This window comes from Onychostruthus taczanowskii, unplaced genomic scaffold (assembly GCF_017590055.1).
Source record: "Onychostruthus taczanowskii isolate IOZ18803 unplaced genomic scaffold, ASM1759005v1 scaffold61, whole genome shotgun sequence".
Taxonomy (NCBI): Eukaryota; Metazoa; Chordata; class Aves; order Passeriformes; family Passeridae; genus Onychostruthus; species Onychostruthus taczanowskii.
The window spans coordinates 2,477,485-2,494,442 of NW_024503790.1; the positions used below are offsets into that span (position 1 = coordinate 2,477,485).

Sequence of the window (16,958 nt, forward strand, 5' to 3'; positions counted from 1 at the left end):
GGGAGCAACTGCAGAGCTGCCAGGGCAGCCCCACTGCCCCCAGGACAGACGGACAGGGCAGACCCCAGGGACAGACGGACAGGGCAGACCCTAGGGACAGATGGACAGGGCAGACCCCAGGGACAGCTGGACACGACAGTCAGACAGGGCAGATCCCAGGGACAGCCAGACAGGGCAGATACCCAGGACAGCCCCCAGGACAACTGGACAGGGCAGATCCCAGGACAGACAGACAGGGCAGACAGACAGGACTGATCCCAGGGAGAGCTGGATGGGGCAGATTCCCCAGGACAGCCGGACAGGGCAGATTTCAGGGACAGCTGGACAGATCAGATTCCCCAGGACAGCCGGACAGGGCAGATCCCAGGACAGTCAGACAGGTCAGATTCCCCAGGACAGTCGGACAGGGCAGATCCCAGGACAGACAGACAAGGCAGATCCTAGGACAGTCGGACAGGTCAGATTCCCCAGGACAGTCGGACAGGGCAGATCCCAGGACAGTCAGGTCAGATTCCCCAGGACAGCCTGGGGCACAGCTCTGCCCCTGCAGCCCCAAATCTCTTCAGAGGGATCAGAGCTGGCCTGGTGGCCACGCTGGAGGTCCTGGAGCTGAGGCACGGACAGACTGTGGTTCACTGAAGGTTTTCCAGCTGATCCCTGCTGGCTGGGATCCCCAGGAGTGCTGATGGAAGGCTGGACTCTGTCACCCCAACCACTCAGGGTGACTCCCTCCTACTGAGCAAGGCAGTATTTTGAACAAAGAGTGCTTTTCAAAAGAAATAATAGCATTTACAGTAGTTAAACAAATGCTACTTTTTATCAGCTCTAATTACTTTATAATAGCATACAGTTCTTAGCTTGCTTATTACTATGTTGTTCATTACTTTAAGCCCTCACAGCTTCTCTAGATAATTTAAATACACAGAGCTTTAAAAAAATATTTCCATTTCAAATATTTTAAAAATATACTTATCCTAAAAAGCTGTCCAGCACTATTCCAAAAATCTCTTGTAATAAATGTCTTTTTAAATTTTAACAAAAATATCTACCATCATATAGAAGAGCTCAAGTTTTGACAAATCTATAATACAGTCAGAAATATGTTGGGCCAGATTTCACTTTTGTTTATACAGTTGCCAATTGGGATCATGGTGTTCATCTCATTTGGGTTATTCCAGTATAACCAGGAGCAGAATATAGCCCTTAGTGCTTTAAAATAGCTAAATGGACTGGATGCTGCAACAGTTACTGGTGCTGAGCACTACAGGGAGGGAAATCCTTTACTTCACTGCATCTAAAATTGCAAAAGGATGTTAAATTTAGTATTTGTGCCATGACCAAAGAAGTGCCAGGCATCTGCAGTGGATGACTCAGATCCAGAATCATATTCACTTTATTTTTTTTTTGCTGAATGGTGGCTGCAATTGCTGTCATTAAATGGAGGATGAATGTTTCTGGAGAATTTTGTAGGGGGAAAATGCCAACCTTCCTCTCATGCTTTGTACAATTCTAGGAATCATTTTAGTTGCATTTTGTGTGAGTTTTAATAGAATCTCCCAGTACTTAGATCTAGGAAGGATACTATTTTGAATTGCTTCTGTATTTTCAACCTGAAATAGGTCCATTCACCCAGTCATTTTCAAAGTGTATCTAGAACAAGCTTCAAGCACTTATGAAAATCTGCATTTCAGCAGGACTGTCTGGAAACGCATCTTTTAAAACATTGGAACTTTTTTTTTTTTTTTGGCTTTTCCCCCTTTTCCTTTGATCTTCAAGCTTAAATGCAGTGTTTGGTTAAGGACCACGGAAATCAACCCGCTGTGATTGCAGCAGGGTACGTGTGCAAGAAGGGGTGACAGCCCCAGCTCTGCCATTCCTGCCTGTGACCAGCAGTGGCTAGAAGAGATCCTTACACATTGTGAGCTCATGTTTAAAGCTTTCACTCTACTTTTTTTTTCACCCATAGACTTTGGCTGATGATCTGGTAACTGATAAACCCAGGAAACGTAAGGATTTCCACGGAGCTCAGTCCTCAGAGTCATCTTCATCCTCATCGTCGTCCTTGCTGGGAGCACACCTTTGGAAGCAGTGCACCAGGGTGGCCAGGAAGAAGCTGGAGAGAATTGCAGCGATGGACACGGCCACTCCAGAGAAGATGATGATAAAAAGGTCTGTCAATGACAAACTGAATTTGCATTCACTGAAGCTGACCTCAGATAACTCGTTCAGAAAGATCCTCCTGTTCTCCACAGGCAGGGAACACTGGATTTCATGGAGACCTGCAAGGGAGAGCAAAGGGAAACAAATCAGCAGAATGTTGATGAATTCTTCTGGGTCAGAGATTGAATGGCTGAAGAAAAGTTTTAGGGTTAATTCCAGGTTTACAAAATTGTACAATATACAGGGAAAAATGGAACAAAACCTGTCACTATCCAAAAGCCATTACACAGCCCCTTTGAGCAGCTCCTGGAAATTAAATTATTTTATCTGCAGCCTTCCAGGGATCAGGTGTGATCAAGAACCATGATTTGGAGGAATTAAAAAAGTGAATGTTGAACCCTGGATACATCTAAACCTGCAGACCTGAAAGCAATTCCCAGCTACTCCATCTGAAAACAAACTCTGACTCCAAAACAGGGTAAGAGGGATAATGAAGCTCCTTCCACACCCTTCTACATTACTTTTTCCATGTAGTTCCAAACTAGAGTTGTTTTTTTTTTTTTTTTTTTCCTGGTCAAACAAGAGTTTGGATTTAATGGATGCTTGTTTGTCTGTGACCTGCTTCCTCTTTTCTCTCTGGCTGCCCTGAGGCCATGCAGACTGACAGATATTATTCCTCCCTGCATTACTGGAGAATGCCAAGAGCTGGGTTCTTTGTAGTGCAAGCAAAAACCCCCAGATTGAAGAAGGGGTGAGAATACAGCTGGATCCTGGATGGTAAAAGCACACAGTTCACTGCATGTGCCCAGCTCCCTCTTCAGGGGGAACATCAGGAGAGGGATTTCCAGGGCTGGAGTGGAGCCCATACTGAACTGAATAAAGTCTGTAGAGCTGCTGGCAAGGCAGCTTTTGTCTCACTATTAAGGACATGAGTGTCAAGGGGAAATGCAAGAATTGTGTGCATGGATGTAAAGGGGAAATGCAAGAATTGTGTGCATGGATGTAAAGGGGAAATGCAAGAATTGTGTGCATGGATGTAAAGGGGAAATGCAAGAATTGTGTGCATGGATGTAAAGGGGAAATGCAAGAATTATGTGTTAATGACACGAGATCTGCTGCTGAGTTTCTTGATCCACTTCCTCTCTGCTGATGATCCCGGGGGGTTCTCTCTGGTTTGGGCTCTGCCTTGCTGCATGCACACAGAAAACATGGCATTTCCATCCCACAGGCCTGCCACAGAACCATGATGTCGCTTTAAACAAGGAATGGTGACGATAAGATTCCCTCTGCATTTGTGAATCAAGCTTTCCTGTGGCTGGGTAAGTGTGGCATGTGAAGTTTCACTGTTAAACCCAGGCTCCCCTGATAGTCTGGATCCAGCCCAGCCCAGCTTTTGTGCTGATTTGAGGAGTTTTACTTAATTCCACCGTGGAACCAATTATCACCCTGACCTACTTGACCTTGTAATGACGATTGTATTAAATTTTCATCCCTAAAAGCCATCCTGTATCTGTCATGTTTGCCCAAAGTCCTGTGGCTTTCCTCCATTTATTTTATTTCCCTCTTTCTCCTGCTGCTCTGACTGGGAATGTCCCGAGAGCTGCCCAGCAGTGCCAGCAGCCAGCCTGGCCAAGGCTCAGCAGGCACACTGCTGCCCAAATCCACACTGGTTTGATTTTGGTGTTCCTCAGCCCGGCGTGCACTGCCCGTGCACAGCAGATGGGAACAAACACAACTGTGGCCACATTTCTCTCACAGAGAAAAGCAAGGCACAATTTCCCAAGTGTGAAAAATGTGTATTTTATGACTGGCTTTTCGCAAGTATTAAAATGAATATTGTGTGTGTAATGTTAGAAAGTTATGCTGTATTCATTTTCTTAAGTATTAAATTAACTATTAAATACAGTTTTAGGTTATAACATAATGTTAAAATAGAAACTGTGCTATGTAAGATATTTGGTTAAGAAAGGACTTGCACCAGATGGATATTTCTGGGATTTGTATTCTCTGAACCTCAGAGAAAGAAAAAACAACTCTTATCTCAATTGCTGCTCCTCTTGTCGTGGACAAGTAGAATGCATCATGGAAGATTGTTTAGCTGAAGGGAATTGATAATTGGATTTGGGTGTGGGTGTTTTGATTCACTGACCCATTGGATCCAGGTGTGTGTCAGGACTGTCAGCTGACAGTCAGGAGATGCTGTGCAGTGGAGTGCTTGGCAGATTCAGTTTAGAGGTAATGTAATATAGTAGAGAATCATATAGTGTAATAAAGTAATTAATTAGCCTTCTGATATCCATGGAGTCAGATGCATCATTTCTCCCAGACGTCAGGGTTGCCCTGCCTTTACTGTGCACAGCTTGCTCTGAGATCTGTGAAACTCCAGTCTTTGGAACTGACCTGGAAGAGAAAGCAGCTGCATGGTTTCAAACATCCTCTGAGACTTCTGGAATTCTGACCTGTCACCATCATATTTTCTGAGAAATCCCTTTGCCCAGGATTCTCCTGGGAAGCTGAGCAGCCTCAGAGAAAAAGGAAAACAATATTATCTCATTTGCTTCTCCTGTGTTTTGCTGCTTTGGAATATGGTTTGGACATTGTTTACCAACATTGTTTCATTTATTTCATGTGAATTGTTTTTGACTTATTGGCCAATCAGGGCCAAGCTGTGTTGGACTCTGGAAAAAGAGTCACGAGTTTTTCATTGTATCTTTTAGCCTTCTGTCTGTATCCTTTCTTTGTTTTGTTTAGTATAGTTTAGTATAGTATTCTTTAATATAATATAAATCATAAAATATATAAATTAGCCTTCTAAGAACATAGAGTCACATTCATCATTCCTTTCTTCATCTGGGAACCCCACAAATACAAGACTGACTTTGCAAAGTTCATGTTTTCTGCATGAGCTGATACCCTGGAGCACCTGAGCACAGAGAGACCAAGGAGCTACAAACCCTCTCCAGCCTCCCCCTACAAACCTTCCTACTGAAACAACTGAGAACTGGCCACCAAATCCTATTTTCATCTCAGTAAGACTTGGAAGTAGCAGCTCTAGGCATTAATCAGAGTCAACAAAACGGGGGACAGATGAATATCCTTCCCTATTCAAAACCATGAGAAATGAGTGAGAAGCTATAGGCTGGAATTTCAATACCTGTGTCTTTTAAATCAGATTTTAAAAAGCTAAGTTTTTTTTTTGCAGTAAATAAATATAATCCTGACAGTAATCAAAGCAGTTGCATGAGTGCAGCATACTGCAAATTCATTTGAAGAGGAAATTCCTTGCTAATATGAAAAGATCACTGCAGCATTTTGGCAGGAAAACCTGCACCAAGTGAGTACAGCACCTACACAAATTCCATTTCACTTGTACCAAGAACAAACAAGGATTTCTTGTACAACGTGTTTCTATAAAAGAAATCAGTCTCACACAGGTTGAGACCTTCTGAGAACTGCTGTTTTCAGAGCATCTGAGTCAAGCTCCTCAAAAGAAAAAGGGCACAGGTGACCATAAGAAACTCTACGTTTTAAAATTTCAGTCCAGCTGAAACAGAAGTTCTCAACTGGCAGCATTCATAATATTTCTGTGCTGGAGTGATGGGATGGAATATCAGATCTGGATAAGGGAGGAAGTAAAAAAAGAACATATTAAAAAATAAAGAGAGCAAAGAAGACTCCAAAAGAAAACTCTTGTCCAGAGCAGTTCTACATACTGCAGCCCTTGGCTTGAGAGAAAACTTGCCATGGTAACATTTGCCAGGATCCCAGACATGGAAAGGATCTCACTCCATTCCCAGCAGCAGCTCTGCCATGAATCAGAGCTGACCCTCTGCACTTTGAGCTCTATTCCTCTTTCCCTGATGCTTTCACTTTGCATCACAACACACAGAATGCAAACAGCAAAGGATCTGCAGCACACCAAGGCACTTAGAGGATATTTCTTGGTATGAGAATCAGTGTACTGTGAGGATTTTGAGACTCATTATACAATAAGGAGAAATAAAGATGCTCCTCTCCATGTAGCCATGGGTACTGGAATCTAGGTCATGTTCTCAAACCAAAGAGATAAGATGGGAATTTACTGCTTGCTTTGTTCTGTGGCAGCCCAACAGGCTTCTGTGGCCTCGAGTTTTTAGAGAATTGTTAGTTATTGGAGTTACAGATGCCAGCAGATGAAATACAGCAGCACAGACCGGGGGCCAGGGCAGGGGGCTCACTGGGGAGCTGCGGCCACACCGCGTGTGCACCACCTCTTCCAAAAGACAGGAGAGAGCTGAGCTCTGCTCTCCACACACAGGCAGCCTCCCAAAGCTGTGCTGGAGCAGCCAGGGCAGACTGCAGAGCTGGGCAGAAGCACAGGGCAGTGACTGAGGGAAGGGAATGCTGGGCAGTCCTGTTGGGTGGGTGTTTCTCTTCACTGAGTCGTGACACTGTTGAAAAACCCAGCGCAGCCAAACAGAAGCTTTTCTTTGGACTCCAAAGAGAGTTTGGAACAGACTGTTCATTTGGAACAGTCAACAGTAAGAGCAGCAGTTCTGTCTCTGGTGGCACAAGGAACTTCTCCTTCCAAAGCTGATGCAGTGGTTGTTGCACCAGAGCTTCCAACTCCTCACCTGAAAATACCATCACTTGCAGAAAACACACCTGCTGAAGATGAGAAATGGACAAACCCATTTCATCTGCTTCCTTTCACACAGCCCTGGCTTTGCATTATTTACAGGTGGGTTGTTCTTGTGACATAGGAGTCCTGATGCTCTGTACCCCACGTGTCCTGTTCCATCAGTGCCAGCAATAAATCCATCTTTATTCTTTCCTGGGGCAGGAAGTGCTTCCAGGGCATTAAACACCCTCTGCATGAACAGTGAGCTACAGAATGGTTTCTAGAAGGTGACCAGTATGAATTATGGGGTGTAGGTTTTCCCTTTGTGTGGCTCTGTTGCATCTAGACTGGCTCAATCAAATCCCTGTCCCCACACACAACTTCTGAAGGACAGGAGGTGACATTTAACCTCAGAGCTCTGCTTTCTCACATTTTTACTTCAATGGTATTAAATTTTATGGTTTGTTTGTGGGGGTTTCCTGTATTTTTTAAAAAATTATTTATTCTGTAGAATTTATTCTTTTAAAAGACCAGCCAGGATTCTTGTAAAGGGCATCTCAAAGCAGCTTGGTATTTAGTGCTTGGCTGCAGCAAGAGAGCCTTTGATGACAGTTATATATATCCACCTCATTGCTCCCACATCATATTCAAGGAGTTGCTTCTTCATCCCAAACAAAACTGTAAATGAAATAACAAGTGCGAGTGTGCTATAAATACACAGCTTGTGTTATTTTGGTCAGGGCCATCCCATTATCTGTAATGACTCCAGCTGTCCCAAGGACAATGTCACACACCCTGCATCCTTCTGCTATCTCATCAAAAGGAGCAGATGCATTGCCCTGCTGCTGATTGCTTTGAGGTGCCAGGCAAGGCACAGGTGCTGGATTCTACACAGGCTTGTCTCAACTCTGGGAAAATAAGGATGGAAATACAGGTATGTGCCCTGAGGAACAGATTGTCTGAGTATCATGGCAAGTGTGAATATGCTGGAATTCCACAACCAGAATGTTAAAAGGAGAGGTGGGTTTTTAAAAAGAAGGGGAAAAAAAAGTGTGTTCATAAAGAAGTGATGCAGGAGGGTTCCAGGCAGAGTTATTTCAATGAAATTCCCAAATAGGTGTCAGAACAAGGTGACTTTGAACACCTTACATTAGAGGAGTACAACTCCACCAAGTCCAGCACTTAAACCCTGCCAATAAGTCACAGGCATTTAGGCTGCTGCTAGATCCTAAAAAAAACTTTTCTGTTCAGGACCATGCCCAGGCTGAAATCTTTCCCTGTATAACTGAACCTCCCAGAAAATGGAAGCAGCCCAAAACCAGTCTGCATGCAAATAATAAATAATTTCCTTGTAAATTACTGAAAGGAGACAAACAATGCTGTAATTCCCCAAAGCTATAACTGGACTGATCTCATCATCTCAAACCCCCACAAAACCCCAGAGAGGCTTCAGCTGAACCCTGCTGGACTCTGCAGCCATGATCCAACCCCAGGTTCCTGTGCTCAGGAGTTTTTAACCATGGAGAGCACTGACACTCCTGCTCCTGGCTGGGCCAGGGCTTTTCCCTGGATGTATTGACTGCTGCCCTGCTGCACTGGGAGTTTTGGCTCATACTCCTCCTGCTAAAGACATCAAGGGCATCACTTTCTCCAGGTCCACTTGACCCTGTTTTGAAGGACTCCTTGAGTCTTTCTGTCTCTGCTTATTTCTAATCCCTATGCTAAATAGATTTTTGACTGGAGAACTTCTGGAATTCATTATCATTTCAATGTTATGGTCTGTCTGTTAGCAGACAGAGATTGCCCAACTGTAATTTTGGATGCTGTGTTAAAAAAATAAAAGCAAAAAAAAGAATAAGCCTCAATTCTTTTGGGGTCTTTTAGAGTTCACAAAAAGCAGGTACCAGGACAAAGATTTTTTCTGCCATTCAGCAAATGGACAGCAGGATGAGATAATGCAAAGGCACTCTGGGACATGCACTGGGATGTATGGAAATACATCCACAGAAATATCTGAAACCATAAATGTTTGAATGAGCTGCATGCACACATGTTCACTACTATGCACACAGTAAATATGACAGCACTACAATAGGCTTTTTATTTTAGGGTAAAATTGGCATTTGCCCTTTTGGGTGGGATTTAGCTGCTCCCTCGTGTTGCTGAATGCAGTTGACACAGATTTGAAATGTTTAAATGTGGCATGTTGTTTCTTGTGTGGTATTTTGCTCCCAGCTATGGTTTGCCTTAGTCTCCTTAAACACTGTCACAAATGTATTAGATGTATTAATAAGCAATGAGAGAAGCATTGCCTCTGAAGTGAGATGGGATTTCATTGGAAATAGCCTTGAGCCATTAGAACAGTAAAGCTTAAAAAACTTGAAGCCTAGATTTAGGTCCCTAAATAAAACTTTCATGGCCAAGTGCCCTAAAGATTTGCAGAACAGCTTTGGAGGGTGCTTAGCAGTTTTTCTCAATGTCTAAACACGAAGTTCAACATCAGGTGTTCACATCTGCAAGTGCTGTCCTCACTTCTTCAAATCTGTGAAAGATGGAAGTACTCCAAATAACCTTAGGATGGAAGAAACACAGTGAAAAGCCAGTGGCAGTCAGATCATTTTACTGAAAATGTCTGGGAGATCAAATTATATATTTATATATGTATATATAGAAACAGATTTGATGTGCTTGTTAAGGAATATAATTTCTGTGAGGCGTTTCTGCTTGAGCAGGATAAAAGCTGCTGAATGTGTGAAATGTCTTAGGGCTTTGAATTCCTTTCCAGACACACAGATCTTCTGTTCTGTCCTGGTGGTGTGGGAGCATGTGCATGATCCTGGGGGAGAGCTGATGGTTGCAATGGACAGAACAGCCTGTCCTTCCTAGCTGCAGCTCACTCAGGTTCTATATTGGTACATGGAGTTAGGGAGCCTTCTCTCCACAGCAGATGAGCAAATAAGTGCTAATAAAGACTGGTAAGTCAAGAGGACTTGTAAAACTCTCAGTTTCCTCGCTGGCTGTTGGTTGAAGTGTTAAACAAAACCTGTCCTCTTGTGTCATTATGGTGTTTTGTTTTGAAGAAAATACTTAGTATTTTCTGTAAACTCATTAAAAGACTGGATTAGTGAAATGAGATGTTGTTTAATTTATAGAATAAGTTATGCAACAGATCTCAGATTGGAATGGGATCACAGAAGGAGCCAAGAAGCAAGTGATGGTAACCTCATGGCACGGCATGTCTGAAAAGCTCAGAAAAATAATTCCTTTCTCCTGGGTCTAGAAGGGTCTGGAGGGTAACTCCTGTGAGGGGCAGCTGAGGGAGCTGGGAAGGGGCTCAGCCTGGAGAAAAGGAGGTTCAGGGGGGCTCTTCTGGCTCTGCACAGCTCCTGACAGGAGGGGACAGCCGGGGGGGTCGGGCTGTGCTCCAGGGAACAGGGACAGGAGCAGAAGGAACGGCCTCAGGCTGGGCCAGGGCAGGCTCAGGGTGGGCACAGCAGGAATTTCCCCATGGAAAGGGGGCTCAGGCCTTGGAACTGCCCAGGGAGGTCTGGAGTGCCCATCCCTGGAGGTGCCCAAGGACGGGCTGGGGGTGGCACTCACTGGGCTGGGGACAAGGTGGGCCTCGGGCACAGATGGGACCCCATGGCCTTAGGGGACCTTTCCAGCCTCAAGGATTATATTTTATTATTCATCTCTGAATCTCTTTTTAGGACTGAATTCAGTCTGAATTTCCTCCTTACAGCCTCACTGTCACCTGCTCTTGGTTTTTTTCCTGCCTACTCTCCCTGCCATCCTTCTCCCCTATTCTTTTGCTTTGTCTGGAAATTTGCCACTTCACCAGAATTTACTTGTCCATCCATTCCAAAGAGCTCTTGAAAACTACAGAAGCCTTTCAGGTAGCTAAACAGCTTCTGTGTCAGTACTGACACTGAAACCCTCTTGGAATATCTCAGAATTGTGCAGCCCCCACCCACAGCTTTCCAAAAAGGAGCAACAGTTGATCCAATGAGCCCTGAGCACCAGACCTCACCTCAACTGTGCCTACTTCAATTTCAGACACTCAGAACATCTATTTTATTTATCACATCACAAATCTATTTGGAATTCTGTCTCTGGCCACTTCTGAACAAGTTTTTCAAATCTTCCTGGAAATACAAATGTGCAAAGGCTACCAATAAAAATGCTCAGTCTAAACCTCTGCTAGAAGTCTTTCTAATACTGTTTTTATAGAGAGCAGCAAAATTTTTAATTCTTGCAATGGGTAGTGGGGAACTTAAATAACTAAACAAATAAATTAATTAATCCCAGAAACTGTATACAACTTCCCAAACATAAGGGGAAAAAAGGAAGTAAAAAGCAAAATGAGGGCAAGATGACAGAAAGGAGACACTACAGTCACACTCCAAGGAATACTTAAGTGCTAATTAAAAGTATGTTAAACATGCATTAGTCATTAGCAAACAAGGTCACAGGCCCAGCTGCCCAAAGCATGTTCACAGAAAATAAAAATCAGCAACAGGAATGTCAACAAAGCCCCTCAATGTGGCCACTGCAGATTACTTGTATTGCTTTGCTACAGGCATTTATCTGAATCCAGTCCCTTATCCTGATGGGATCCTCAGAGGGATTCAAGAAATGTCTTTTGCACTAATTTTAAACAAGAAGTTTCAGCAAAAATTTATTCCATCAAAGCCCTTTGTGTTTAAACTCTGAAATGGAAGGTTCATAACCCTCTGTTCTGTCATTTGCACCAGTGACACTTGTGCTGGCTGAGCCCTGAGTTTCAAACAGCATCACTGAAAGGACTAGGTTAAAGATGAGGAAATAAAGAAAAGTGCAATTTCAGCCAAGATAAATGTGATGAACAACAAGCTCTGAAAGCAGAAGAAAGCCTGGCCAATAGGAGAAGTTGCTGAGTGTATTTTTGTAGACCAACTTAGGCATTTGTTCTTTTAAGGTATTCTTTTTTCTATGAGTTTTCATGGCCCCATGGAGTAAAACATTCTATGAAAGTTTTCATACTTGTCTTTGTAGAGATAAAGATCTTACAGCAACTCCCCTATTTAAAAAAAATTAAATTAAAAAAAAATCCCAAATTCTTACTATCCATTCTCCTGCTGATCTGAAGGCTTCAATATGTACTATTTCCACCATATGCCATATGCCTGTACAACCAAACATCCTTCTACAGAAAATCTTTATAAGTGTTGTACTTAACCATTGTGACCAACAGCAAGCACTTTGTCTTCTGCAGGGAAAAGAACTTTTCTATTTTTTCCACTCATCACCATTCCACTGCTCTTCATAGTTCCTTTGCCTTCTTTGTACTATGCTCACGAATTAGTTTTTAATCAATTACTAACCAAATCAGACAGGAAAACTGTAGTTTTGTTTTGCAGCATGAGGAAAATGCTGGATTTAATATCTCTTTATGGTAAAAAAAATATGTTTGCTGTTTTAAAGTGCTAGCTTTAATCACAAAATTTTAGTGCTGTTTTTTAACAGGTCTGCATTCAAATTTGCCAGGATGAGGGTATAATCTGGGGAGGGTGTTCACCTAATGCCAGTTAAGGCATTTTAATTAAATTTAATATAATTTATTATAATATATATAATTTATTTAAATTATATATAATATAATATATATCATATATATAATATATGTTATATATTATATATTATATATTATTATATGATATGTTATATATTATATATATTATTATTTATATATATGATATATAATATATATAACATATATATTTATATATGATTTGTTTAAATTTAATAGAATTTATTTAAAATTTAGATTAGATGAATAAATGCTGAAATCTGTAAAATTATTGAAACCCCAGCTGTTTGTGTCAAGCAACAGGTTGGATGAGCAGAGGCAGCTCAGCTGGGCAGAGCCCTTGCAGCCTTTTCCAGCTGGACAGGCAGGTCAGCAGAAGTCAGAACTTTACAAGCTATTCCTGGTACTGTGCCAGCAGGAAAATGGAGCCTCCTGCAAAACTAATGAGTTGAAGCACAGCTTTTGTTCCTGTCACTGAGTCCTCCAGAAGCCTTAATTACAGAGGGATGGAGGTTGAGGATCAATGATCCAGATTTCAGTTCACAGAGACAAAAGTGCCCTTTTTAAAGCAGCTTGGTGTTTCTTTCGTGGAAGCCAAGGGCAGCTGGGGCTGTGCTGAGCTCCCTGCAGGAGCAGTGCCTGGCCTTGGTGATGGTTCAGCTGCTCAGGGACTTCCTCAGGCAGGCACATCCTCCTCCTTCAGGTGTCATTCTGGGAAAAGTGCAGATCATATGGGTCTGCACAGGTATTTACCGTATGTGTTGTGTTGTATTGAGTAGTAGTGCTGTATTAACATTTTAATAGTATGGGAAATGTGGTTTTGTAGATAAAATGGAACTTTTGTAGTTAAAACAGGAACTATGTAGGTGGGATATTTTTTTAAAGAAAGGAATGAGGTACTCACACTAAATAGCAGCCTAAATCTTTTAAAGAAAGAGAATTTATTGCTCCATTATCAGACAAAACTAACTTCTTCCTGCCTCCCTCAGTCCTGAAGATGCCATCAGGATTCAGAGGAAGAAGTTGACACTGACCAGACAGAATAATTTCTTTGAATGGAATTTATGCATCATGGATGAGCTGTATGAATATGCAACAGGCTGTTGCTTTTAAGGGTTAATCCTCTCTTAATGTGGGTCCTTTTTTGGGCTTATTTTGCCAACAAAGAGGTACCTGGACTGTTCCTAACTCTTTGTTTTTATTGACTCATATTGTCCTAATACTAATTGTCCTATTTTTTTATTACTCTAATTATATTACTCTTTTTATAACCATTTTATTACTATTAAACTTTTAAAATGTTAAAAACAAGTGATTGGCATTTTTCACAATTCAAGATGAGGAACCCAAAGGAACGCCCAGAGCCCAAATCTGTCTGCAAATGTCCTTCTCCCAGTGCAACACAAACTCTTGAGCTACTGCAGAATTCCAAAGCAGAAGCAGCCAAGATCTTTTCCTGGGCCCTGGAAATGCATCCCTGTCTTTCCTCCTGTATTTCCAGACAGAAATCCTGCTGCCCTACTTCTCCTGCTGCAAGAATCCTTCATCCCAGCCTCACAGAACTCTCAGGAGCAGCCAGGGAGTCTGAATGCTCAGGGTTTATTGAGTTGCCCTTCCCACTGTTCCCAGGAAAGGCCAGACAAGCGTGGTCTTGGATAAGTACTCAGCAGAGAGCAACACTAATTTAATCAGTTCCTAATAGGAATCATGTTGTGACATCATTAAAAACTGGAAACGGGGTGTAAAATGCTATCAAATCATAATTCTAATGATTTAACCCTGGCTTTCCAAAAGTTGTTGCGCAAGGCATGCAACTGTGCCCATGTATTTCAAAAAGTCATTGAGGCAGTCTTTCCTTTTTGGGGTTAGTCTTGCAGTCACCTTTGTGAAGAACGTTTTGGGGCTTTATTAAAGGAGACAGTGAGTAGTTTTGTGGCAGCAGCTCACAAGATGCTTTTCTGCATCCTTGCACATCTCTCCCTGGCATGGCTGGGTGCAAAGAGAGCAGGGTGCTCACTCCAGGCACAAACCCAAATCCTTGCAGGACAGCTCTGACCAAATCAACCACTTGAATATTTGCTCCTTCCCTCTTTGCCTTCCAAATCAAGTCTTAATTAAAGTTTGGAAGATCTGGATAAACTAGTAATTTCTCAGCTATTTGGCCAAAACACAGCTATGGATGAGGGGGAAAGCTGTGGAAAAGAATCTCTGGGATGGGGAGACTTGGAAACTGGGAGTGCTCTGAGAAAGCTCACTCCCTTGAGATGCCCAGATAAAAGTTCAGACACTTTAAAACACTGAGGGGGCAGCAGAGAAAGAGGTAGGACAGACTCAAACTGGACAGATCAGGATCTCAGTCAGGATCAAGGGGAACAGCCTGGAAGTTCAGTGGAAGCCTGGAGAAAGTGAACTGCTGTGTGAACTCAGGTTAACATTAGAGACAGGCAAATACTTGATTCAAATTGAGAAAACTTAAGCTAAACCATGAGGAAAGGTGGGATAATAGGTTTGGTTTAGAAAGAATCCAGATCAAAGTTTCACTGACACAAAGAGGAAAAAAGCCCAACTTTTTTTCCTCAAATCACTTCTTCCTTAAAACAGCTGACCTACAGCTAGGAATATTCATGGCAATGTAGATGAGTGCACTAGAGAGATGCTACCCAAGGTCACAAGCATGGGAAGAACCTGAATAACTGACTGCAGAGTCTGAGCCTGGAGTGCCAGGACACAGGAGAACAGCTTCAAACGGACAGGGAGCAGGATCAGATGGGATATGAGGAAAAAATCCTCCCCTGTCAGGGTGGGCAGGCCCTGGCACAGGTGCCCAGAGAAGCTGTGGCTGCCCCTGGATCCCTGGAAGTGTCCAAGGCCAGGCTGGATGGGGCTTGGAGCAGCCTGGGATGGTGGAAGGTGTCCCCTCTGGGGCCCTCCCAAAGTTTCCCTGCTCCTTCCCTGCTCTGCCTTTGGGAGCAGCTGGTGCTGCTCAGGGGCAGGAGTTTGTGCCCTGGTGCTTGTTGGGAGACATGAACTGTGAGATGATCTCCTGCTAAAGCTGGATTAAGAGAGGCTTTGGGGTCTGGTGGGACATGTGGAGTAAGAGTCTGGATTCCCTAGACATGCCAGTCTTAACACTTTTATTTTTCCCCCCTGTGCCTTTCTAAAAATGACTGGCTCAAATACCAGGATTATATATCTTGCATTTTGAGGGGTTCTAAAGCCACTTCAATTTATTTCTCATATTGGAAGCAGTGTTTTTTTAATGAAAAGAGCCAAATTGAGATGCTGAAGTGTTTCAAACACAGAGCATCACAACTAAATACTTCCAGGAAGGGGTTGATGATCACAGTTGCATAAAATGGGGATTTAACTCTTTTGTAGCAGCTGCATAACTGATCAGTAAAATGAGAGGAAAACCAGTTTTCCTAAGGAACTGGCACAGAATATTTAGCTGCTCAATGGGCTTATTGTAGAAAATATATTTACCAGAGAGAAAATGAAGTCTGGAAGAGAACCAGCTCTGGGCTGAATGAATTTGAAAAGGCTCTTTCACTGCCTAGGCAAGTTTAGTTTATAAATCAAAATTATTAGGGCTTAATTTTTGAGTTTTATTTCTTAAGTGGGAGGAGGACCTGCTGCTCAAAGAAGCCAACATGAATTTAAGGGGCTGGTTTGTTGAAAGCATGCAATTACAGCCTGACAAACTGCAGGCACACGGACAATGGGAGCAGGAAGCATCCTGTCCTCCCGGGCACACACAGACACACAGACTGCACGGAGCTTTACCTTTCTGGAGCTTGGATGCATTGTCCTGGATCCAGCTGAAGAGGTTGGCAAAGTCACAGTCACACACCCAGGGGTTGCCCTCCAGGCGGATGGTCCGCAGGGAGGGCAGCGCTTCCAGGGCTGCCACGTTCAGGCTCTGTAAGTTATTGTCATTCAATTCTAACACTTGGAGCTGGTCCAGGTTCTCAAAAGCAGCCTCGTCCACGTCCACCAGGTTGTTGTTTCCAAGGCTCAGTTTTATCAGTTTCTCTGCTGATTTGAATATCCCAGCATCGAGCTGCGTTAAATTGTTGTAGCTTAAGTCTAAATACACCAGTTTGGTAGAACTGCTAAAAGTGCCCTCTTCTAAAGAGGTGAGGGAGTTATTCCTGAAGTCCAAATAGACTAGATCTCCATAAAATATAAAGAAGTCAGCTGGTATTGCCTGAATGTTGTTATCAGCTATAAGAAGTTTCCGTACATCCAATGGGAAGGGATTGGGAACACTTGGGAGTCCTTGATCCCGGCAGTCTATGGTGTGGTAGTCCATACAGCTACAAACAGCAGGGCAAAGATGACCCCCAGGCAGGAAAAGCAGGCAGGCAAAGCCAGCAAAAGGCAGGAGGCAGGAAGGAAAGCATGGCAACATCGTCAAGGATCTGGAGGCTGTGATGAGCACCACTTCAGGAGAAAGACATTTTGCTCGGCTGAGCAGGAGTGCCTGGTACTTGTGTGTGTGCCTGATTGTATCCAGGAGATCACATATCATCACAGATCCGATAGCAGCAGGCTGGAGGGGGAGGGAGGAGGGAGGGAGGGAGGCAAATGTGAGGATTTACACTGTCAGAATATTGTGATGCTGCACAG

The 16,958-nt window shown here is 43.2% G+C and overlaps 1 protein-coding gene across 1 annotated transcript; it reads right to left on the reverse strand.

Moving 5' to 3' along the window:
• Positions 1-2,025: 2,025 nt before the first annotated feature.
• Positions 2,026-16,740, reverse strand: LRRC38 (leucine rich repeat containing 38). The gene is made up of 2 exons (XM_041419752.1): positions 16,113-16,740; positions 2,026-2,279 (listed from the first exon to the last, which is right to left on the reverse strand). The coding sequence occupies exons 1-2, from the start codon at positions 16,738-16,740 to the stop codon at positions 2,026-2,028; spliced, it is 882 nt and encodes a 293-aa protein (XP_041275686.1).
• Positions 16,741-16,958: the final 218 nt, after the last annotated feature.

Excerpts from the sequence above, each read along its gene's own strand:
- LRRC38 (XM_041419752.1), bottom strand. The coding sequence starts at position 16,740 with ATGTTGCCATGCTTTCCTTCCTGCCTCCTGCCTTTTGCTGGCTTTGCC. Across the intron at positions 2,280-16,112 it reads TGCATCCAAGCTCCAGAAAG|GTCTCCATGAAATCCAGTGT; the intron begins GTAAAGCTCCGT and ends TCTCCCTTGCAG.